We start from the raw sequence: 25572 nt of genomic DNA on the forward strand, positions 1-25572 counted from the left end.
GTAGTCCTTGTCGAATTTACAGCTAAACTGTTTTAAATGATTTTTTTTGGGGGGGTCAAAATTGCTTTAAAAAGATTTTTGTCTTTTCAGAAAAAAAATAAAAATAAAAATGGAGCACCATCCCAAAAACAGAAGCAAAATGATTGTCCACCGAATAGTAGCTTGGATCCAAACCAAATCTTCGAGACTTCCAACTCGAATTCCTATTGAAACCCTCAAAGACATCTCTAGTTCAAAACAGGAATGATATCAAAGTAGGTTTAAGGACGAACTAGGGTTAAGCTGTCCTGTTATCTTCAAAGAGAAAAACAGAAGAAAAAAAATTCAATGGTTCTCTATAAACTTAATAAATTCAAAGAATACGCGTGCGCGCACACATACACATATATTTTGATATTTTTAAGAAATCGATGAATATTTAGGTTTAAATTCATTAAATTCGTAAATGCACGAACGTATATATTTTGAGAGATCGATGAATACAATAGAAAGATCAAGATCAGTAAGTCTAGTCATATGTCATAACTCATGGATGCATTTGTCAAATTAACGTAATACTTTGAAATAAGTAATCACTAACGTAATACTTAGAATTTAGTGGTTGAAACATAGGCAGGTGAGAAACTGATTTTGTTTACTTGAGGATAAAAGACACAAGCATAATTATTGGAGTATGACATTGAAGGAAAAATGCTAGCTAACTCAATAATCAATAGGAGGATGGATGTCGAAATCGCTGGTGTGCCAAATGTTTGATGGTGGGTTCCAAAAACACAAGAGGACTAGATAGAGTATACTTGGAAATCATACATTTACTAAAAATTTCAAACTTATTAATAATTCAAATCAATCAATCGATAACGTAACGCGTCAAATACTCTTGAATACAACTTTATTTGATGTGAATTATTCTCTCTTTTTTTCTTCTTTTTTGGGAGGGTTTTTCCTCTCTCCTTTGAATTTCATTATAAACAATCATTCAACTCCTTCCTTTGTATCATTTTCATGGCTGGGAGGCTCTGGACCATCCAGTTGTGTCCATCTAAGAGCTCATTAAGAGGAAAATGAAACATTCTTCTATATATAGAGACTTTTATTGGTAATTATCATGATGGGGATGAAAGGGATGTGGCCGGCTGGACAAATCTAGCCATCAATTGCGTTTACTTTCACTTCAGGTGATAGGACCCACATGAGGTGGCTACCTTCTTCCATTCATTGTAAAAGTTTAATTTTGCTTCAGCACTTTCACTTCGGGTATGGTTCTCTACCATAAAATTTTAAACCCCTCACCCACCCACCAGATCCTAAATCCACAGCTACCCAAATTTACTTGGCAAAATTTTGATTCTCAGAAGTCCTTTTGTTTGCTTTGCAAAAATGGGAGATTCTTACTTACATCTGGTGGAGCTTTGTTGGCCTCGACATTGAACAACATTCGAACCTAAATAATTGGGTTTGTTGTCCTTTATGTTTGCCTATAGTTAATTTATGCAGGGCATCTTCTGAAACTCTTGTTCAGAAGAACAAGATGCGTGTTAAAATAACACTGTTTTGTTATTTTCATTCAATTACATTTTTCATGTGAAAAAGTTATCACGCGTGTCGGAACATAATCGGTTGGAGATAGCAAAATAATATTATCCATATACAAGTTTTTCTCCTTCAAAAGGGAAGAGAAGAGAGAAGAGGGCTTATCTGCTTCGCCTTTATGCATTCAACTGTACCAACTGGTTCAGCTGCCAATGCAGGCCTATAATGGTGAGCATGGGGTACGGCATCCAGTAGGATGGGATTTTCAGAAATTGAACAGATCAATTATTACAATTGAAATTGACCCAGAAAAGAAAAAGAGATCCATTTTCATAGCATTAACTATCAAACTGAACAATTCTCAGAAAAATAAAGTGAGAAATCAAAATTAAATTTGGTGCAGTCAGTCTGGGTTTCTCCTGCCCCAAGTATATACATATAGTAATGAATGAGATCCTACATGTACTAGGATAATTAATTTTGGTACCCTTAAAAGCTTGAACTTGTTGAGTTTGTTACCCGAACTTAAAGTTCAGACTCCGATTCATCAACAAAATAAATTGAAATACAAGCTGGAAGGGACTTGGTTGTCGTGATTGAGGGATCTATTTTTGGCTAAAGGGCTCCATGACATCAAACCAGACCGTGTAGCGGTAAATATTTTTAACCGCTCAAGCTATAAGTTCTTTACTTACCATCATATTCTTTTTAAATTAAAGTTAAAGGGTATTTTTTAAATATGCACGAACGAGCGGAGTAATTAAGTTTATTTTTGGGGGACTAGGACAAGAAAAGTGGATTTGGTTAAAGGTAATTAGCTTGGGAGAGAGCAATATTACCACCTTTACTGTGAACCAAATCTTATATCAATGGCCTTAAATACTGGTCCTAAGCTTGTTCTTCACTTTCCAATGAAATCTCAAAAGACCAACATCCTCTTAAGAAAGATGTCATATTTTCCAAAAACCCACGAGCACCCGACTTAAAATAAAATCAAGTAAAATGTCACATAGCCCAACATAAATTAGATTTCCTGGTCCCCCCCTCCCCACATCAAGAAAGAAGACCAACCCCCATTAAAAAAAATAAAATGAATAGATAAATAAAGATGGGGGTTTTATTAAATTCATAATGGCTTGATAAGCAATAAACAAACATACACCTCATAACTTTAAACATATTTATAGCCGTAGATTAATGTCTAAAACCACCTTAATCATTAATAACCCCATTGAGTGGACTGCAGCAGAATTTTGGGGCCCATGCAGTTGATCATTTCACACTAAGATTTGCTTTCTCCGCCGTTAGATGGGTCCTAAGGAGTACCAAGTAAACGGCTGGGATTAAATTATTGGGTCTTGTATGTAATATTGAATTCAATTGGAGGGGGCTAAGGGGCATGATTCATGAAGAAGCATCATCCAGTTTTGTCCCCGGAGGAAAAGTAATTAAACTATATAATTAATTTTTGTTATGATATTTGTTATTGAGAAAGGTGATAACATATTAAACTCACATACACTGCACGAATACTAGAACTTGAATCCTAAACCGTAATTATTAAAGAGAAAATGTGGCCTAAAAAGACTGATTATGCATGGTAAGAAGGTTTACAAATTACAAGACACACAATGCATATACAAGGAACCTCATCATTCCAAGCCTCTCTCTCTCCCTTTTGGAAAAAATCAACAAAACAAGAAATATCTAGGAAATACAAACCACAAATTTCAATAGAATAGAGGGGGAAGTAAGGAGCCAAGTCAGTAGCTCGAGGAAGAAAAAGAGGAAAGAAGAAGCCAAAGAGCACTCAAATCAAAAGAATATTGAAAGAAAGAATTAGAAGAAGAAGAAGTAGAAACTAGAAAAACCCAGTCAATCCAGTCAAACACTTTACAACCCAATAACCTCAAAATCTAAAAACCTCACAATTCCAACTAAATTAGTAAACTAAACATACCCACTTGCACCTCTCTCTCTCTCTCTCTCTCTCTCTACCCCACACTCTATGCCTCTCTATTATAATTTTACTGTACATGTATAAAATTGATAATGGGCAATTGGGCATGCTTTAAATAAGTGGGAGAAAAGAAAGGCAGAAAAGTAAGAAATTGGAAGGGAGCTGGAGGAGCTCCTGAAAATTTCATGCTCTTGTTGTTGTATAAGTATACACCTCTCCTCTGCCAATGAGCCAATGAGCCAACTCTCTCTCTCTCTCTCTCTCTCTCTCTCTGAACTTACAAGCAAAGCACACAGAACAGATAGTCTCTTTCCTTTTTGGGTATTTTTTAGGCTTCTTTATGGACAATTTTTCTTTCCATAAATCTCTTTTTATTTTTTCACACATCCTTTCAGCCCATTAAACAATGAAAATGGCATATTACCATTCATCCTTTCCCCTCTATAGGAAACACCCATCATTGCTCCCAACAATCGTTTTCAACCTTAGAAACCTGAGCTGCTGCTTCTTCTTCTTCTTCTTCTTCTTCTTCTTCTTCTAAGATATTCCCTCCTTCCCATAATCCCATTCTTTCCCTTTACTTTCCATTTCATCTCTCTCTCTCTCTCTCTCTCTCTCTCTCTCTCTCTCTCTCTCTGTCTTTTTCTCTTCTCCTCCTCCTCCTTCTTCTTCCTCTCACCATTTAAATACCACCCTCTCTTTTTTATCCCAGACTCAATTTCAACACACCAAAAGAAAAGAAATTTTATAAGGAAAAAGAAGAGAAAAAAAAGATCAAAATGGATCCTTCATCCACCAACTCTGTCAATGGCTTCTATTCGTTTCTGACTCGCGGGATCGACGATCTTGAAAGGGTTTATCTTTCAAACAACTTCATGTCAATCCAATTCCTTCAAAGGGCTCTTTCCCTTCTTCGATCTTTTCATTCCCAGCTGACCCTTCTCGTCCAAAAGCTCCATTTGCCTGTTGGGGACAAGTGGCTTGACGAGTACATGGACGAAAGCTCCAAGCTTTGGGAAGCCTGCCATGTCCTCAAGTCTGCCATCTCTGCCATGGAGAATTACTACACGTCTGGCCTCAACATCACCTCCACCCTCGACTCTCATCGCCATCTCACCCCTCAGCTCTCTCGCCAGGTGGGTTTTCAAATTTGATCACAATCTTTAAATTTTTTCCAATCCATATTCTTTTTCGTCATGCACAAGTCGTCTGATTCATTTGCTCAATAATTTCATCAAACAGGTGGTTCGCGCGATTTCTGGGTGTCGGCGAGAGGCGTTTGGATTGGAGGAAGAGAACAGAGCGCTGATGGAGACGAGAATTCAACCACTCTCACTGAAATTCGACGAAAGGGTCTCCATCGAATCGAAGCTTAATGGGTTTAACGGGTTCAGGGGAGTTCTTTATGCAATGAGAAACGTAAGCTCTCTGCTTCTCATGATCTTGCTCTATGGACTGGTCTTCTGTTGGCCAGAGTCAAGCTTCTGCAGGGGAGGCTACGAGGGCTGCTTGATCTTCGGATCATCGTTCATGATATCAACGGCTAGATTGCAGCAAAGGGTAGCAGCAGAGATCAGCCAGATCAATGAAAGGCCTGGGATTTTGATGTGGGACTTCAGGAGGTCCAAGATGGCCATGGATGAGCTGAGAGGTGAATTGGAGAGGAGGGGCCCACAGGGGGTGATGGATTGGGAGAGTGAGGGTGGGATTAGAGAGAGAGTGGACAACTTGAGAGGGTGTTTTGGTGTCTTGAGATCTGGTGCTGAGAATATTATCAGCCAACTTGATGATTTCTTTGATGAAATTGTTGAAGGGAGGAAGAAGCTTTTGGACTTTTGCAGTCATAGGTAGGGAAAAAAGAAGAAGAAAAGAGTGTGAGATAGAAAAACTTGTTGCAAAAAAAAAATTATTTACAGAGTAGAGAACCAGAGAGGTATTTAGTTGGGTTTTGTTGTACCTTTTTAACCCTTCTTACTTCTGTTTGTAATTTTTTTTTTACTTTTCGTTTTCCCTCGTGTCTTCTCCTTTGTTCTAATAGTTACTAGTTAGTTACTATAGTTGAAACCATGGAGATGGGGAATTTTAATTTAATTTAATTTTTTTAAATTAACCAGAAACCAGTAAAAAAGAAATGCAGTTCTGGGTCTGAGAAGAAGACCTAGTTAAAAACCAAGTTCTAGAACTAGTTTTCATGCAGGTGAAAGTTCTTCTAGTAAGTTCACCCATGATTATAAAAAACACAAAAGAAGAAAAAGTAAAAGTAAAAAAAGGGTTGTTGGGTGAACAACAAAGACATAAAAAAGAATGGAATGGAAGGTTCTTGTTACAATATCTTTTAGACTTAGGGACACAATCCAATTCCCATTTATGTATTCATTTAAAATTTTTTAAAAAAATCCCATTTATTCATTTTTATTTGTTAGTTAAATTGTGTGTTTCTGTTTTGTATTATTTTTCTTTTGAAAAGATTTTCCCTCTTGTTGGGGTTTTTCATGGACTATAGAGAGGGGGGGAGGAGGGTTGGTGTTTAGTTGTTATAGTAAATGAGTAATCATTCTTGTTGTGAAAGAATGATGAAAAGGGAGGGCTTAGGAACTGTAGTCTGTAGGGAAGGCACCGTGAGATTCCTGGGTTGCTTTAATCTCAAAAAGCACCTTCTTTTGATCTTAGGAAGCTTTTGTCTGATTCGGTTAACTTTGAAAGCAATGGTGTTGATGATGAAACCTTCACACTACACCACATCCCTCTTCCAAAAACTTCTCCATCACCGACCGACCATTTGTATACAACTATACGTCTATCTCATATTACAAAATTAGTCACATAAGAGAAAGACACATAATTTATATACAACCAATTACACCTCATACCTCATGAGCACAAATAATTTTCATCTTCTTCCCCCTTCTTTGGGTTTTGGATTTGGGGTCTTTGGAGAAAAAAAAAATATTATAAAAATAAAGGGCAGAAAATTTTGGGTCACTTTCTTTGCTTGTTAACCGTATCTCATGCTTTTTGTCCCTTGCCGGAAATTCATGCCTTGCCTCCCTTGAAGGGATCCATAGCAGCGTCCAACATAAGCAAAACCAATAAAATAATGGTGAAAGCGAAGAACTAAAAGACAACAACAGTGATATTATAAAATAAATAAACAAATGCAACAGAAAAAAGGCAAGCATTGCAGAAAACAAGCTCTTTTGGCAGAAGTGCTCACAGTTTTCCCTGACCCAACAAGACATTATCATCCTTAAAGCAGCAAACCGCGGCTCATATTCATAATCACCACCAAACAAAAAACACTCACTATCAATTATGAACCCTTTAAAAGAAGATTTTTTTCCTTCTTTTTAAACACGGAGGAAAAAAAAAAGAGTATCCATAAAAGAAAGTGCAGCACAGAGAGGGTATCATATAAAAATCTGCAGAATGTTCAATAAGATCCGACAAATGTAGTGTACATAGAACAGTAAATGCATGCAATAATAACTAAAGGGTTTGGCATATTGCCAACTAAATGAAATGGCAAAATAGTTAACACAGAAGAAAAAGTGGTGTCTAAGAGTGGAATTGACAACCACCCAAATGAAGCCTATCTGGATGACAGATGTGCACAAAAAATAAAAATAAAAGAAAAAGGATACGTAGCTCTGTTCAGTACAGTTCCATGATTATGGCTGTGAGAGAGAGAGAGAGAGAGAGAGAGAGAGAGAGAGAAACCAAACTCAATAAATTTGGTAACACCTTCACAAAGAAGTAGAATATATTCTTTCTATAGTTTTGTACAAAATCACAAGGAAATCACAGGATTTGGCGACATGGACTACTGTGAAAACTGGGCAACATATTTGGTATTCCTCTGTAATTTACAAGAGATAAATTCGAAAACCAGAACATGGGGGCCAAAAAATTAAAGCTTTTGTGGCTACCACGAAATCGGGGGTAAGTAATAGAAGCAAAGATAATATGCATGAGAGATGTCACATGTTTAAATATCATATCCTGGCATTGCAAACTGGGATGCAAATGTTTCAACCCGATTTCGGAGGTCAACAATATCCTTATTGTTCTGGAGACCTTTGATAAAATCTTTCTGAAGCTTTCCATATTCCCTCTGAACATTAAAAGTAATCTGAGCAGCCCTAAGAAGAAATTCAGCCATTGTCTCAAAATCAGCCTCCACACAACCTCTTGTAGTCATAGCAGGGGTACCTGCAAAAACAAACAAGAAAAAGAAAGTTTAATACCCATACAACATAAAATAACCAAAGAGAAGCAGATTACTTTATAAAATGCACCATGAGGCATGCAGACTGACTGTATGACAAAGAGACAGAAGGGGAGAAAAACCAAGACAAAAGGCAATTTGGAATAATGATATTTATAAAATCAGAAATTGTTAATCGCGATGTGCCATGTTGATAAAATTCAAGCTAGCAAATGGCATAGCGTACAGCTCTCAGAATATTGACGATCAAGTTTATATGACAAAGACTACTCACCAATTCTCACTCCCCCAGGAGACAAAGCACCATTATCACCAAATATAGCAGTTTTATTGAGAGTGATATCGCACATCTCACATACCTTCTCGTAGTTCCTCCCTATATTATTTATGTTGTGAACAAGAAAGGGGTTAGATAGTGAAGTAAAAAATTAGACATAAAAATAATGTAAGATCATAAGTTTAAGAAACGGAAAGGAAAAAAAGGGGGGCAGGGGAGAAAGAGAAACAATTGTACAATTGAATATGTGCAAATGACTATAAAACTGGAACAGAGAGATAGATGCCCATATGAAAGATGTTTATTGAACCATTGAAAAGATAAGTCCCCCATCTATCATCCACAATTGGGAATAAACTAGCAAAACCTTTGCTCCTGAAGCTATAACGTCTAATAATTGGATTTGAACACAAAATGTGGGGACAAACAAGTCCCCGCAACAATTTAAAAAAATAATGCAGAGTATTATCAAGGATCCTAAAGCAGCAATTGATCAAATGTAACTTCCCTTAATTTTAAAGCAGCCTTGACCACCCTGAGCTTCCAGGTTGGTGTTTCTAACCTGGTAGGACAGTAGAATTTTCCTTTTTTTCTCTTCTAACATTCTCAATGACCAGAGGTTCGCTATTAATGTTTGCAAAGACATTTTCGTTGTTTTAAAAGCTAATCACCTTCTGTTTGGCTTATAAAAGCAATCATGTAATACAAAATGAAATGGTATGTACACCTATAAATTAACTAGATGTGGGACTAAAATAATAACAAAACTCAACAGGTAAATAGTACATTTTCCCTACATACAAATATAATTTTATAATCCATTCTGTGAAATTAGGCTGGTTAACATTATGATACCTGTTAAACCAAGAGCAGTCAGATCCCAAAGCAACAAGTGATTGTCGGTACCACCAGTCACCAATCTGCACTTTCTTCTTAACAAAGCGTTAGCTAAGGCCTGTGCATTTCTCTTCACCTGTTGCATATAAGCTTTAAACTCTGGAGTGGCTACTTGCTTTAAGGCTATCGCAAGAGCAGCAATATAGTTGTTGTGGGGACCTCCTTGTAGGGAGGGGAAAACAGCAAAGTTTATCTTTTCCTCAAAATCATAGTGATTACTACTGTCTACATTACTATGGTGCACGCCTTGCTTCCTTAATTTAGTGCCTTTCCTGTAGAAAATAATACCTCCCCTAGGACCCCGGAGACTTTTGTGTGTTGTTGACGTAACAATATCACAATAATCAAACGGACTCGCACATTCCTGCAATAAACAATAGCTAATAAGTAAATATGTTGCAGTTATTCCCTTTTCAATTAGTATGAGTCCAGTCCAGTTGCTTAATATACAGCCAGAACATCCCACTGCTTATCACTTCACATAGAATAGGAGGAACTTCAAAAACGATGTTATTAGGGATTTAGTTTCTTTTGGATTTAGGCGTAGACACACTGAAAGCACAAACACAAATGCAGACTTATGCACAATCGACTTTCAGGAGCTAAAGATAAAGTAAACACCTTACAAATGGTGGAAATCACAGAATGCAGAATAGTCAAATACACAAAATTACCCCAAGTTTTAGAGGGACAAATCTTTATTCAAGGGTTCTAAAGCAACAAACAGTTAATCCATACAAGAGTACAACAGCGAAAGGCTCATTCTAAGCAAGTATTACACATCAATGTTGGACGCAAACATGCGTACCAAAGATATAAGTTTCCTAAACAGCATTAAGGATGTTATCATCTCACCTAGAGATTCAAATATTAAAAGAATACTGTACAGTTCGACTTTTCGAAATAAATCAGATCACAACACTAGGACATAATGAAATGCCAAAATTTAATAACATGATATAACTCTGACATTTACTGGAATGAAGAAAATTTGTCTGACATAAAAAAATAAAAAAATAAAAAAATCAAGTTGCAGGTAAGTACAAAAGTAAACAAAATGAGGCACCAGAACCAAGAAGCATGGAACACATGACATTAGAAAAAAAGGGCAACCAATTTCTAACTTAAGGCAACAAATAGAGTGGAACAAATTTATGAGCATTAAAAAGATTTAGTCCGTTATATTGCCAAATAAGAGAGGACTCTGAAACTGCCCAGCTCTCCAATAACAGCCACTCAGCCAGTTTAGAGCTTCATGGAAAAAAAATTGCTACCAAGCATTAATAACAGCATCAGACATGTATTGCAATAGGTAACAAATTCAGCAACTGGGTAATTATGGTCCACGCTCCACACCAATAGTAAATACATAAGGGTGAAATAAAACTAGAGTTAAGACTTGGGAAATCAAATTTCAAACCTTGGCTGCCACAAGACCGCTGATATGAGCCATATCACACATCAACACGGCTCCGCATTTATCCGCAATATGCCTAAATCTAGCATAATCCCACTCCCGGGGGTATGAACTCCCACCGCAAATTAGTATCTTGGGGCGATAATCAACCGCCCTCTCCTCAAGCTTATCATAATCGATGTATCCTGTTTGTGGGTTCACCTTATAAGGAAAACTGTCAAAAAATATCGAGGCGGCGGAGACCTTCTTCCCGCCAGGAATATAATACCCATGACTCATATGTCCTCCAGAAGGCGAATCCAAGCCCATAATCCGATCATTTGGGAGCAGAAGACCGTGTAGACTGCGAAATTTGCAGAGGTACAAGAGTAGGGCTGAACATTAACACCCCATTTCTCTGGATCAAGACTGAAAGCGGCCAGTGCACGCTCATAACAAAGCAATTCAATCTGATCAATGTGCTGATTGCCAGTGTAGTATCTCGCTCCAGGCATACCCTCGGAGTACTTGTTCGTCAAGTGACTGCCCAGAGCTTCCTTCACAGCTCTGCACACGAAATTCTCAGAAGCCACCAATTCGATGCCTTTGAACTGGCGATGCCTCTCCTTCTCCATAATTTCATGGACCTCCGGGTCCGCAGACGAAAGGGGCTGGTTCCCCCAAGACCGAACGGCGGCTCGCCTTGCCTCCAGCCCCATCGGTTCGACCGCCAAGCACTTTGATGGGTTCGGAGTGAACCCGGACACATCCCTCGGCCTTTTGAGGCAGATTGAATGCCCTAAGAGGTTGAAATTCTCGTCTTCGTCGTGATCGTCTCCATTCTCAACCCTAATTTGCTCTTCTTTTTGGTCGAGCAATTGCAGCGGAACGGATTGGATTGAATTCGACGAGCTCGAACTGTGATGCGTGCTAAACCCTAGAAATAGGCCCGGCTGAGTCTCCGTGAAACCCATAACCACCGAAAATTCGCCAAAAAATGTCAAATTTTCCAAAAAAAAGAATATTGCTCAATTTTTTTTAATAGAAGCAACAACAGTAGCAGCGACAACAGCGCCTGAAGAAGCTACAGCGACAGGATCGAAGCCTTGATGATTGGGCAGGAGTCGCTGAGGAAGAAGCAGAGGTTTCCATGCAGAAACCCTAAAGACCGTCGAGATTGGCAGAGAGTTGGAGAGAGAGAGAGAGAGAGAATGTGATATTAGAAAATGATGCGGCGAATGATAATTGAGGGGCGAGCTCAAGGGAGGATGAACCTGGATGTAAAAACAGAAGGCCAAATCGTAATTTTTATTTTCATTGTAAATTGAGTCATTTGCCATTTTAGTTCTGCAGTTTGTTAATATATTTAAGGAAATAGATGAAATTCTTGCATTTTGGATTGATTATAAACATTTACCACTTTCATATTGCCACATCGAAATTATAAATATTTAGAGGTTTCATATTGCCACATGGAAAATAAAATATTTGAATAATGAGATTGGAGGCAATATCAAAGAAACGACTTTGACATTCTTCATCTGGACATCTCCTACCGATGTGTTAAAAGTGTCACATAAACATTTAACAATTAGAAATAACATCTACATCACTCTAACCGATATGTCAAAGTTGATGTAGAATGAAGATTGGAGGTTAAGATGTTATTTTTGACATCCCAAAAACAAGATGTCAAATGAATATATATATATATATATATATATTAGTTAAATGAATATATATATTTTTTTAATTAAAAATAAATCAACACTAAAATGTAATAAAATAATAATTTAATTTGACATATCGGGTAGAGTGTAAAACTGTGTAAGATGTCACATTGCCACGTCTGCCATCAAATTTAAATTTGTTGTTTGGTATTTGACATCTCCCTTAAAGATGCTCATAGATGAGATCGATAGAAAAAGTCTTGGAAAATAATTTTTAGAGTTAATTGTTTATTTGTCCCTGAATTTATACTTAATTTTGATTTACTTCTTATCTTTAAAAAAAAAAAAGAAATTAAGGACGTCAATTATTTTATTTAGCTCATTTCCTCATGCCATTAATTTTCCTCACATTCCATTCAATTTGCCGTTAAAAATATCATGTGCCAAGCATTTGCCGTTAAAAATATCATTGCCAAGCATGTGAGGCTGTTTAAGGGTAATTTGGGCATTTTGCAACTTAACAATAATTAAAATTTCGAGAAAAAATTTAAAGCAAAAAACACAAAATTATTATAATTAAAAACCCTTCAGCACCTCTTTTCCCTTTCCCCACCACAGTTACCCCCACCCCTCAGCCACCTCCATCCCCTTGCCCTTGCCCTTCCCTTGACCTCCCCTTTCCTGCACCCACCCTCCCCGTCGCTCTCTCCCTCCCAGAACTTCTCAACACCCCAACCTGAGACCACCCACCCAGCCACCTCTTTCTCATTGTTACCCCCACCACCAAAATCAAACTCAATACAAATCATAACCAACCATAAATGACAACAAAAATTCAAAAAAAATACAAGCATTCCATAACCCACAAGCACAAGATCTCTGTTTATCTCTCTGTGTGTGTGTTTGTCTCTCTCTCTCTCTCCTCCCATGGGCAGATCGGGTGGAGGTTGCGGATTGAGTATCATGACGCATATATTACATGACTTGGGTGTTGGGTGGACTAAGGAATTTCAGGGGTTAAGATGGTTTTTTGGGCGAAGAGTGATGTTGGAGTTGGGAGACTACGGTGATGTGGCTAGGGAATGATGGTGGGAGAGGCTAGGGATTGGTGGGTTTATTTATAAATTTGTAAAAAAATAATTGAGGTCCTTAATTTTCTATAATAATAATAAAAAAATGAGTAAATTGAAAGTTAAGTACAAATTCAGAGGGGTAAATCAACAGTTAACTCTAATTCTAAGCTATTTTTCTATTTTGACTTGAAATTTCATAGTTTCCAATTTAGTGTTCATTACAAATTTCCAAATGTTGGATCAGTTCATAATATTATTTGTTTGTGATTCTCAACAAATGCGTTGGTTAAATGCAAATTGTGACAAACAAGGATTATAGCATCCACTCGATTTAGGGCTGGTCTCCAAGGTTCTGAAACAAAACTTTAAAGCAAACATGTAAGAGAATTTAGGTTGTAATCTCATAGTTAGAAATCCAGATCAACAATCCAGTTCAGAGTCAGAGAGCTAAAAAATTCAATAAATTTGGTTACACATTCACAAAGAAGTAGAATGTTTCCTTTCTATAATTTATACAAAATCACAAAGACATAGTCAGGGAGGATGTGGCAATGTGGGCTACTTCCGAAGATCGGCAACCTATTCGGTATTCCTTTGTAATTTACACGAGATTAATTCAAGAACAGAACCAGGGCCAAAAGTAAAATGTGTATGGTTACCAAGCAAGGTAAGCCACAGAAGCAAAAGATAATATGCATGAGAGATGTCACATGTTTAAATATCATATCCTGGCATTGCAAACTGGGATGCAAATGTTTCAACCCGATTTCTGAGCTCAATTATATCTTTATTGTTCTGGAGACCTTTGCTAAAATCTTTCTGAAATTTTCCATATTCCCTCTGAACATTAACAGTAATCTGAGCAGCCCTAAGAAGTAATTCGGCCATTGTCTCAAAATCAGCCTCCACACAACCTCTTGTAGTCATAGCAGGAGTACCTGCAAAAACAAACAAGAAAAAGAAAACTTAGAACACCATAGAATTGCAACTTCGTATAATAGTGCCTTGCAAGGCAAGTAGGCGGAATGATTGACTACACGCAAAAGAGACACAAGGAAGAAAAACACAAAAGGCGCAATTGGAATAAAACGATATTTATAAATATGAAAATTGGGAGACTGTTTGATGTCCGTGTTTTGATAGAAGTCAAGCAGCCAAATGGCCTAGTATGCAGCTTTCAGAATATTGAAGATCAAGTTAAAATGACAAAGACTACTCACCAATTCTCACTCCACCAGGAGAAAAAGCACCATTATCACCAAATATAGCAGTTTTATTGAGAGTGATGTGGCACATCTCACAGACCTTCTCATAGTTCCTCCCTATATCACATTGTTCAGAGGAAAGGGGTTAGATAGTGAAATAAAAATTAGACATCAAAACTACATGAATCATAAGTTTAAGGCAACGGAAAGAAAGAAAAGGCGAGAAGGGGAGGGGAAAAAGAGAAACAATTGCACGGTTAGATATGTGCAAATGTATGCAAATATAGCTTTTGTTTGGCTTATAAAGGCTATCATGTAATGCATAATAAATTGGGATATAAACTTGAATGTTGACTAATTATAAGTTGACTTCACCTGGGACTAAAATCACAACGAAACTCAACAGGTAAACAGAAGATTTGCTCCACATGCAAATAATTTTATAATCCATTCGGTGAAAATTGGGCAGGTTAACAATATAATACCTGTTAAACCAAGAGCAGTCAAATCCCAAAGCAACAAGTGATTGTCGGTACCACCAGTCACCAATCTGCATTTTCTTCTCAACAAAGCATTAGCTAAGGCCTGTGCATTTCTCTTCACCTGTTGCATGTACGCTTTATACTCTGGAGTAGCTACTTGTTTTAAGGCTATGGCAAGAGCAGCAATATGGTTGTTGTGAGGACCTCCTTGTAAGGAGGGGAAAACAGCAAAATTTATCTTTTCCTCAAAATCATAATGGCTACTACCATCTCCATTAGTATGATGCATTCCTTGCTTCCTTAGTTTTGTGCCTTTCCTGTAAAAGATAATGCCTCCCCTAGGACCCCGGAGACTCTTGTGCGTTGTTGACGTAACAATATCACAATAATCAAACGGACTTGCACATTCCTGTAAAAAACAATAGCCTATAAGTGAGGAAAATATGGTGCAGAAATTCCTGTTCTCAATTAATACACGGCTTAATATAACTAGGATATCCCGCTCTTTATCATTTCACATAGAAAAGGGGAACTTAAAAACCAACATGAAGAGGCTCATAGAATGAAGGCTAGTCAAACCGCAAAATTACACCAAGTTTCAGATGGCCAAAAATCAGTATTCAACGGTTTTAAGCAACAAAAAGATAATCCATACAAGAGAAGAACAGTGAAAGGGTCATTCATTCTAAATTTGTAATACAAATCAATCTTGGAAGGTTAACCCATATATTAAAGAAATGAGAAACAGCATTAAGGATGTTGCCATCTCACCCAAGTGATTCAAAGTTTTAAAAGTTCTGTATTTTTTCCATACCATAACATGGGATAACTCTCACAGTTACTAGAACGAAGAAAAGTTGTAATTCATAAGAAACATCAAGATGAAGAAAGCACGAGAGTATACCAAATGATACAAGAGAACCAAGAAGCATGGAACACATCACATTAGAAACAAACAGGAAACCAGAGGCAATAGGTAGAGTGGAACAATTTGCACTATCTCCAGAGTGTTATACGAACGGGGGTTGAAAAAGATTTTCTACATTCAAATCAATTCAAAAAGGGGAACCCTTTCACAGTGCAGCTTACTAAATTAATACCTGCTTTGAACTCCCATAAAGTAAACCACTAAACCAGTAGTTATCCCATATACTGGATACTAAAACTGAATACCACTTGACTGGCATATAGCAACCATAAACCTATTTTCATCAGCTTCAAATATATTATACGTTTAAGTTAATCCATTTGCATACTATTACAGTATTGTTTATGGATAAACAGCTCAACTGAAATACGTATTGAGAAAAAACAGAACAATAAGTGTTTTGTAGCAATCAAAGAGGCCATGATATGATATCTTAATAGATCAGTCAATTCATTTTCTTTCTCCTGTTATCTAAAGGTTTGTGACAATATGCCGCACATGTACAGAAATAGCTAACAAATTTGGAGACTAAACAAAAATAAATAAATAAAACTAGCGTTAGGATGTCAAATTTCACACCTTGGCTGCCACAAGACCGCTGATATGTGCCATGTCGCACATCAACACAGCTCCGCATTTATCCGCAATATGCCTAAACCTGGCATAATCCCACTCCCTGGGGTATGAACTCCCACCGCAAATTAGTATCTTGGGGCGATAATCAACTGCCCTCTCCTCAAGCTTATCATAATCAATGTACCCTGTTTGTGGGTTCACCTTATAAGGGAAACTGTCAAAGAATATCGAAGCTGCAGAGACCTTCTTCCCACTGGGAGTATAATACCCATGACTCATATGCCCTCCGGAAGGCGAATCCAAGCCCATAATCCGATCATTTGGGAGCAAAAGACCGGTGTAGACTGCAAAATTCGCAGAGGTACAAGAGTAAGGCTGGACATTGACACCCCATTTCTCTGGATCGAGACTGAAAGCGGCCAATGCGCGTTCATGACAGAGCAATTCAATCTGATCAATGTGCTGATTGCCAGTGTAGTATCTTGCTCCGGGCATACCCTCGGAGTACTTGTTCGTCAAGTGGCTGCCCAGAGCTTCCATTACAGCTCTGCACACGAAATTCTCAGAAGCCACCAATTCGATGCCTTTGAACTGACGATGCTTCTCCTTCTCCATAATTTCATGAATTTCCGGGTCCGAAACCGAAAGCGGTTGGTTACCCCAAGAGCGAACCGCATCCCGCCTCGCCTCCAGTCCAGCCGATTCGACGGCTAAGCACTTCGACGGGGTCGGGTTCAGAGCGAACCCAGACCCATCCCTCGGCCTCTTCGGGCAGATAGAGTGCCCCAAGAGACTGAATTTCTCGTCATCTTCCTCCTCGTGACTATCGTCTCCATTCTCAACCCTAATCTTCTCTTCCTTCAGGTCGAGCAATTGCAGCGGAACGGATTGGACTGAATTCGTTGACCCCGAGCAGTGGTGCGCGTTAAACCCTAGAAACAAGTCCGGCTGAGCCTCCGCGAATCCCATAACCACCAAAAATATCCAGAAACAACAATCAAAATCCCAAAAATTGAAAAATCGAGTTTTAGAGAGATACGCTATACGGAATTAGGTGCAGCAGAAGCAACAACAGCGACAACAGCGACAGCAGCGACAACAGCGAAAGAGATGAAGCGATGATGATGATGAGGATCCAAAAATCGCAGAAGAAGGAAACGCTTCCATGCCCTAGAAACCGTGGAGATTGGCAGCGAGTTTCAGACTGAGAAATTCTGTTTGTTTTTTGCTTTCTAATCTTTGGGTCATGTATATATATATGGAAATGAACTGGCGAATAGTAGCTAAGGAGATTTTCAGGGGGATGAACCTGGATGTAAAAACGTAAGCATGGTTGAGATTGGGTCAAGGTCGTGGCGTGCGGGTTCGGGTTAACCGGCAACCGGGAGGACCCGGTAGCGTTTGGTTTTGTTTCGGTGAAGCAAACACGTGGCGGACTTCTGTGGATTGGCCCACCTGGACTGGATGTCGTCTAGGTTCGGTTGGGGGGATTCGGGCCCACACGTCCAGCTGTGAAGGATCCGCTCGGTAAAAAATGAAGACTGAGACGGGAGGAATTTCTTTATTGGGGGAGCGTCCATCTGTCGGAAGTGACTGAAGGTGTGGGCCCTCACGTAGCCGCCAAGATTAATGAGAGAGAGCCAGCGATGGTTTTGATGCCTTGTCGTCTTTCCTATCTAACAAGATCACCAACCTCTACACCCTTAATGCGGTCTATATAAAAAAGGTATGGAACCATAAATCATTTAAGAGGCTAGTAACTTTCTCTCTAACATTATTTTTTAAATTTTTTAAATTTTTTATTTAATATGTGTCATTCTCTTTACACTCAAAATAATATTATTAATATATTATATAAACTAATTTTTACTTTCCAAGTTTACCCTTATTAAATGTATTCAATTTATTCAAAAAAATTTCACAAGTTTCTTATCATCTTTTTTTTTTTTTTTCTAACGTCAATTATTTTTTTTAAAAGAAAATATATGCTTTTAAGAGGAAATGTCCCTTCTTTTTATTTATTTATAATTTATAACTCAAAGGGTTTAGATAAAAAAAAAAGTCCTTTGTGTTTTTAAAAAATGGTAATTCTATATGAACCCCATTAATTGCTCTTTACACCCCATAATTTTTTACACCCCACTAAATTTTAATAAAATTTCAAATTACCCATTATACCCCTTTTTTTTCCCTAAATTGCCCTCATGAACCCCATTCCCTAACTCACTGTGTAAACCTCATTCCATATTAGAAACCACCGACCGAAAACCCCCCCTCCTTTCAACACACCCAATCTGAAATCAAACCCCATCTCATCTGATATCAAGCCTCACCCCATCGAAAATTCCCTCTTCTTGTAGATACACCCCGTCGCAGAACCCATCCCTTTGCAAAGACCTATCGCACAACCCAGCAAACCTGTCATCGCACAACCCAACAAACCCCCATTGCCGTCGTCGGTGGCCAGGTCCGCTTCCGATCACTCACCTTCTCTTATCTCTCTCATCGATCCGAGTATATGAACTTTGATTTGTGTTTCTTTTTATCTGCTCTGTAACTTAGCCCCCGAGTTTGACCAAAGCTTAATGCTTCGAACTAGTTCATACTCGTGGCGCTTAAAAACAAATGAATTGCTTTTATGCTTTTCGGTTGAACTGCTAGGAATTGTCTACGCTAAGTGGAACATGCTTTCTAATTGGGAAGAAAAAAGAAACAAAACTTCTGGAATATGATAGCGAATTTGAGAAGAATTGGTTAAAGTACTGAATTTGTTGTGATGCTAATATATAATGTTTGCTTATATTTTTGTTCTGTCGTGCAGAGTTGAGGGAAGTCTTCTGCCTTGGAGAGCATTGTTGGGAAGGACTTCTTACCACATGGTTCTGGTAAGACTATCGAAGCCCAAGAAATCTTAGTTATTTGTGGTAGTTTGGTCGTTTGATTTTGATTTTGATTTCAACATTGTGTATGGTTCGAACCTAGTTTTATGAAACTGGATTCTAGTTTCGGTGGATTACCACCGAAATGGTTATATTGATTCAGTGGTAGTCTACCGAATTTGAACCTAAGTTGTACGAAAATTTATTTTACTTTCGGTGGGTTACCACCGAAATTGTTACCTTGTTTCGGTGGTTGTCCACTGAATCTGTTTTTATTTTTTAGGAGACTCTCACCAAATTTATTTCGATTTTTCAGTGGTACTCTACCGAATATGTGTTCTTTTTCCAGTGATAGTCCACCGAATTTATTTCATTTTTTAGTGATCATCTACCGAATGCGTTACTGGGTGTGTACTTAATATTGTTTGTTTTTAGATATGAAGAGGACTCGCAAATGTACTATTGAGGCTTCATCATCCCGACCTAATAGACAGCGTCCCACGGCCTCAACGAGGAGACAGAAAGCGGCTTCTCAAGATCACTTTAAGGATACTACAGAGATTGAAGATGTAGTTCCTACTCATGATAGTAATATCACTTTGAGGATATTACAATGTTAACTCTGTAAACCATATATGTACATTCAATAAGTAAACTGAATTTACATTTCTGACTCGCACATAATTACACTCAAAACCTTTATAGAAACAAAACCTACTAACTTTCTCAACTCCGGATGCCTGAACTTATGTTGAATAAAACATCGACTCTTTTCAAAAGATGTCTTAATCTCTGTGTGCTCCAACTTTAACAATGAGTGTATAGTTACCCATGATCTCTCAAAGTTAAGTTGGCTTGAGCGGAGCTGTCGCTTCAACTTTGCATGTGTACTTTCCGCTCTGTTGATAACAATAATAAATTTTCCTGAAGCAAAATAAATTTTCAAATTAACATATCAAAAGTTGACTAAAATACTTACCTATTTGAGGTCGTCGATCCAAGATGCATACAAATGTCTGTCCATGCGTCCACAAATCTATCCTTAAATGGATTTAACCAATTTTCATGTATGTATTCAAGAGGTTTTTGAAATTCACTTAACTTAGACTCAATCTGTCGCAAACAACGCCAATATTCCTCCTTTGTTTCTGAACCAACCAAAGTATTCCAATCCTCATTAAATTGCTTCCATTGTTTGAGGGTCCCAAATAACTTCTTGCAGTTTGCCAACACTCCTTTGTTAATATGTCATCTACATAATAAATGTCGTGCTTCGGAAATATAGACATAATAGAATTCATAAGTGCTAACTCTCGATCGGTGATAATAACACCAGGAAGACAATTATCATCCAACAAACTCCTCAATGTAGTCAATGCCCATGTGTAATTGTCTTTCTTCTCGGCATTCATATACACATACGCAACAGAAAATGTTATATTAGTAGATGTCTCCCCCATAATTTGCAATAGTGGGAAACGATACCTATTAGTCTTATAGGTGCAATCCATGGTAAGTACATGTGGAAATGCGCGCACAATATCAATATTAATGGGGTGTGTCCAAAACAGGTCAGTTACAATATCACCAGATGTCCTATGCCACTAAATATAATTGTGTTCGGATAACTTAGTAAGCAATTGTTGCATTTGGGTTCTCCCAGCAAATTCTTTGGTTCTATTTCGGATCCTAGCATTGTATATTGTTTTCATAGTTGAAACATTCATTGCATCTCTATTTTTAATAGTAACCAAAATATCTATGAGTTTCACCAAACTCTTAGACATGTCCACCAACAAGCCTCTTCAGTAAGTCGCCCCACAAATGAATGACCTTGAAGATACTCTGAAATAGGATGGTTGTGTACTCCACAAACCACCTCCAACTTCCAATCATCCCCATCACCTATATTGACACCTTTTAACAAGAATGGGCATCCACATTTCTTGGTACCAGTGTCCCTAGCACATTTTTTCATATTACTATTTGCATCCGATTTTATATCAGTTGTCTCACTAGACTAGCAAGACTTATAATTACCGTTCCTGTCACAAGCAAGTATTACATGAGGTCTCCTCTTGCCCTCACCTCCATAATCAAACCTTTTAATTACAATGACAATATTATTCAATTTTCTTTGTTCACGAGTCCATCGAAGTAATGCATCTCTACCATTGAATATCTACACATAAAACTCATTTATTTAAATATAAAATTTGAAACATTAATGCCACGTTAATGATACTAAAAAGGATTTCAGATAAATAATTACCAAATAAGTTGTGAATTGATCACTATAGTCCATTACACATTCTGTTCCCACATTGTTGCCTTTAGTAGGGGCGTCACCTTGATTTTGTTCCTTCAATGGGAGTAAGATCAAAATAGCTTGGATTAAATTTGTGGTAGGCAATAAGTTACTGAATAAATAAATAAATTTCGGTTTGATGCCACTGAAACGCAGGTAAAATTTTGGTAGTAAACCGCTGAACTACATTCCATCTTACGATGGATCTCCATCGAATATTAAGGAGGTGTATTCAATTGAGATTTTAAAATATTATTTTGGGATAAATAAGTCTTGTGGTATTCAATTAAGACTTTTAAATAATCTAAACAAGTCTTGTGGTATTCCATTAAGACTATTAGGATTTTTTAAAGAGAGTGTCAAAATCTTGTGATATTTAATCAAGAATTTAAACAAGTAACAAAAAGTCTTATGGTATTCAAAAACTTATTAATTTCGAAGGATTTTTTTAAATGCGAAATTGTGTTAGACTTTTTAGTGAGATGTATCCCTATCTCAAATCCTACCCTAACCCGTGAGACTATTTTTTTTTTTTTTCACGTGAGATTGTTTTTTGTGCTCATCCACTTTGCCTTCTCTCAAAGCCAACTTCAACACCAAAGCTTCACTGCCACCAGCCATCTCTGCAACTCTACTTGCAAACCCACTTCACCTTCGCTACTATATACCTGCAAACCCACTTTACCTTCTCTGCATATAGCCATGATTCATGTTGTTTACTCATAGGAGGTTTGGGAGAATTTCAAGGGAAGTAACTTTTCGTCTTTTCTTTCATTTTCCCTTTTTTTCCTGGGGAATAGAATACATTTCAGCCAAAGCATATTGTTACCTATGCATTATGCATTTTTTTTTTTTTTTTGAGCTTTGAGATTTAATGAAACTATCCATTAGACGAACAAGACTAGAAATTCACACACAAGATGACCAACGAGAATACCTTTTTCTTGTTCTTGTTGCCTCGGTCAACATGGATAGAAGAGAAAATACTACCCCCCAAAAGAACATAGGGCAGAAACTTCACTTGCATAGAACCACATGATATCTCATAACAGTAACAGTTCATAAGGTAACACAAGCAAGTTCCTTTTATACTATTTGACTGGAGTTACAGTTGTGCAGCAGGCCAGCGTTAAGATGGTAAAACCAGCAACCTCCCCTGTTCTTAGTTTACTATATTTGTCGGGCTAGGTATTTAAAAAAGTTTCAAATTTTGGTTTGGGCTATGGCCCTATTTAGTCAGACCCAGATATAAATCTTATGATATAAATCCATATGGTCCTTTCAAATCTTATAAAATCTTATGATATAATCTTTAAAATCCAAAAGTTAAAAATCTTGATTATACAAAATTATCAATAAAATCTTATAAGTCATTACATTCTGATTAAATCTGCTGGATTTTTTTAATTTTTAAATAGTCTTTTAAAATCTCAATTGAATACACCCCTCTAAGTTGCTGACCGGTCAAACCCAACCGAAAACGATGCAACGTTTGGTGGCATCCCACCGAATTTACTTGTCGCGTTCGATCTTGATGTCTGAACGCAACCAGCGACCGTTATGAAATACTAAATTTGCAAAACGCCAAAAAATAAACTCATACCTCATTCGACTCCTCTCTAACTTCAATCTCACCCTTCATGAATAAAGACTAGATATTTTTTCACCAGTATAAACTTATAAATCTAGGGTTTAGGGTTTAGGGTTTAGGAACATGATAGTTTGAGAAAAAAAGTCAAACTAGGGTTGCAGGAACATATGTGTGGTGTAGTAAGCAATTTTAATTTTAATTTTAATTTTTTTCTTAACGGTAATTATTTACAAGAGTAAAATAGGTTATTTATATTTAAAATTAGTATGGGGTGTAAAGAGCAAATAATGGTGTGCCAATAAACTCACCCTAAAAAAAATGAACATTTCCTCTTTTTTGAAAAAAAGCAAACATTTTCTTTAAAAAGAATAATTGACATTTAAAAAAATATATAAAGATTGTAAGAAAGTAGTGAATTTTTGTGTGGATAAATTGAATATATTTAATAAGGGTAAACTTGGAAAACAAAAGTTAACTTGTATAATATATTAATGACATTATTTTAAGTGTAAGGATAATGACACATGTCAAGCAAAAAAGGGAGAATGTCCAACAGAGAAGGTTAGAAAGAAGGTTGCTAGCATTTCCCATCATTTAAAGCGTTATGCATGTTTGAGTTTAAATAATATGTTGGTGCTACCATGTGAAAATTGTTAAAAGTAAGGTAGAACTTGCTAAAGTATATTGGTTTCGTTGCATTGGCATATGAAAATTGTGAATAGTGAGGTGGTGTTTCCTTGAGAATGACCTTAGAGCATGGTTGCAAGTCGTGCCTCTCATGGTCAGGGAACGGAGCTAGAATTTATAGTTTTTGAGGGCCAAAACTTAAACCTTGAATGGAAAAAATACAAAGCAAAGTACATATTATTCTTTAAAAAAAAATTACAAGTGATAGTCTAAACTGTAAAAGGAGGGAGGTTTCAAACACATACTATCAATGTTATGTCACGTGAGTTTGAACATGAGACTATTGGCCGGCAAGTAAGATCCTTTTTCGCTGGACAAAACCTTGTTCGCAGCAAAGTATAGGTTTAAAACATTACCAATGATACATTGAACAAATGAGAACCTAATAAACACCACAAACAAGAAAATACAATAAAATTCATGAGTTGCATATATATATTTGGGAAGGGGTGGTGTGGAAATACCTTTTTTTTTTGGGTGGGAGATTTAGGCCCAAACATGGCTCCGCTCCTACTCATGGTTACGAAAGACTTATAAAGTAATGCATTTTATAATTTTTTGTGTTTGTCTTTCTCTTCACGTAATATTATTTGAGGATAGAAATAAACAAAAAGAGCTATGCACCTGGACCCTGGTTACTGATAAGTTTTGGTAAAACCCATATTGGACTGAACCCATGATACCATGGAGCTGGCCCATGTCTCCACCAGGCCTAGGCTTATTCTTTTTTCTCTCTTCAAACCCAGCCCAAATTCACAGACTTTAACTTCAAGTCAGACTCTCCGCAAAACTAAAAGCACCATTGGAAACTTCTTGTGCTCGTTTATAGAATCATCGTCCTCTGAGATGTCTCTTTCTTACCGAGACTACCTAACCCTTCTCCTTCTGCGTCCTCTCTTCGCAATCGCAGTCGTTTTCTCGTTCATCTCCGTTGGTAATTACTATTTCTCTAACTTTCCCACTTTTTTTTTCCTATTTTTTTTCTTTTTGGAATTCTGGTAGCAATTAAAACGCGAGTTGAGAATCTGGGTCGGTGACAAATCTTGTATATGATCAAATTTTCAGGTTGGTGGTTGGCCTGGAAGCTGGTTTTGGTTCACGTTCCTCTGGTGCAAGAGATTTTCGGGCTGCGGAAGAAGACCGTGAAGCCCAAACCCCAAACTGGTCGCTTTTCTAAATTTTACAGCACCATTGAAGCCCGCAATTCAGCTTCTAAATGGTAAATTTTTGCAGTGTTTTTTGTGAATTTTAAGAATAGTTCTTAGGTTGGACTTTCTAGACTCATATTGGGATTCTTCCAAATATAGAAAAGAAGGTTCCTTTTAATCCATGGCAGCTTCATAGTCATATGATGAATCTGTGTACAAATCCAATTTCATCGTACTTCCAAATGCATTCTTATTTGAATAATTCAAGCAACAAACAAGAAATCTAATTGTGGGATTCGTTTCGATCGCATTGCAGAAAGAAAAGCATTGGGTAAATTGGGAGAGCAAACTTGGTAGCTTCTTGTGTGTTTGAATGGTAAGGGAATGCAGAGCACCAAGTTTATTGTTTGATGCAACAAACAAACTGGCATAGCAAATTTCAGGTGCTTGAAGACTGCGAGGTTATGTTCCTTGTATTTTCTTAGATACAAAATGTAATTTATCTGTGGGTTTCCCAAGTTGCATTTTATCAAGATGTATAAATATGAACAAAATTCTGAAGCAAAGGAACCCAGCATAAATTTCAAATGTGGGATTTCACTTGTATCAAATAGTTTCTTCAAGTCATCTTGGAGACAGATTGCAAGGTGTTAATTGATGGCATCGCTGGAAATCATGATAACAACTCCTGGGCTATCCTTCCTCTTATTGACGAAATCCATGATGTGGTTTCGAGC

General features: G+C 37.3%; 4 protein-coding genes across 5 annotated transcripts; 2 read left to right on the plus strand and 2 right to left on the minus strand.

Annotated features, from left to right (window-relative positions):
* Positions 1 to 3605: 3605 nt before the first annotated feature.
* LOC103332953 (BPS1-like protein) lies at positions 3606 to 5564 on the plus strand. Its single transcript, XM_008235723.3, has 2 exons — positions 3606 to 4629; positions 4736 to 5564. Exons 1-2 carry the CDS (start codon positions 4273 to 4275, stop codon positions 5342 to 5344), a joined length of 966 nt encoding a protein of 321 aa, XP_008233945.2. The 5' UTR covers positions 3606 to 4272; the 3' UTR covers positions 5345 to 5564.
* A 1659-nt stretch (positions 5565 to 7223) lies between these two features.
* Positions 7224 to 11605, minus strand: SHM7 (serine hydroxymethyltransferase 7). The gene is made up of 4 exons (XM_008235722.3): positions 10313 to 11605; positions 8851 to 9256; positions 7993 to 8094; positions 7224 to 7702 (listed from the first exon to the last, which is right to left on the minus strand). Exons 1-4 carry the CDS (start codon positions 10616 to 10618, stop codon positions 7479 to 7481), a joined length of 1038 nt encoding a protein of 345 aa, XP_008233944.2. The 5' UTR covers positions 10619 to 11605; the 3' UTR covers positions 7224 to 7478.
* A 1858-nt stretch (positions 11606 to 13463) lies between these two features.
* LOC103332951 (serine hydroxymethyltransferase 7-like) lies at positions 13464 to 17563 on the minus strand. The gene is made up of 4 exons (XM_008235721.3): positions 16226 to 17563; positions 14722 to 15127; positions 14252 to 14353; positions 13464 to 13969 (listed from the first exon to the last, which is right to left on the minus strand). The coding sequence occupies exons 1-4, from the start codon at positions 17189 to 17191 to the stop codon at positions 13746 to 13748; spliced, it is 1698 nt and encodes a 565-aa protein (XP_008233943.2). The 5' UTR covers positions 17192 to 17563; the 3' UTR covers positions 13464 to 13745.
* Positions 17564 to 24466: 6903 nt separating this feature from the next.
* Positions 24467 to 25446, plus strand: LOC103332950 (uncharacterized). Of its 2 annotated transcripts, XM_008235719.2 has the most exons (3): positions 24467 to 24621; positions 24753 to 24906; positions 25152 to 25446. In XM_008235719.2, coding segments are annotated over exons 1-3 (243 nt in total). In that variant the 5' UTR covers positions 24467 to 24533; the 3' UTR covers positions 25153 to 25446. The 2 variants fall into 2 exon arrangements, with proteins under 2 accessions (XP_008233941.1, XP_088903031.1); XM_089046905.1 differs by lacking the exon at positions 25152 to 25446 and having other exon boundaries at positions 24753 to 24910.
* The last annotated feature ends 126 nt before the right edge of the window (positions 25447 to 25572 follow it).

The sequence above is a fragment of the Prunus mume genome, linkage group LG2 (assembly GCF_029339155.1).
Source record: "Prunus mume cultivar Tortuosa linkage group LG2, ASM2933915v1, whole genome shotgun sequence".
Classification (NCBI taxonomy): Eukaryota; Viridiplantae; Streptophyta; class Magnoliopsida; order Rosales; family Rosaceae; genus Prunus; species Prunus mume.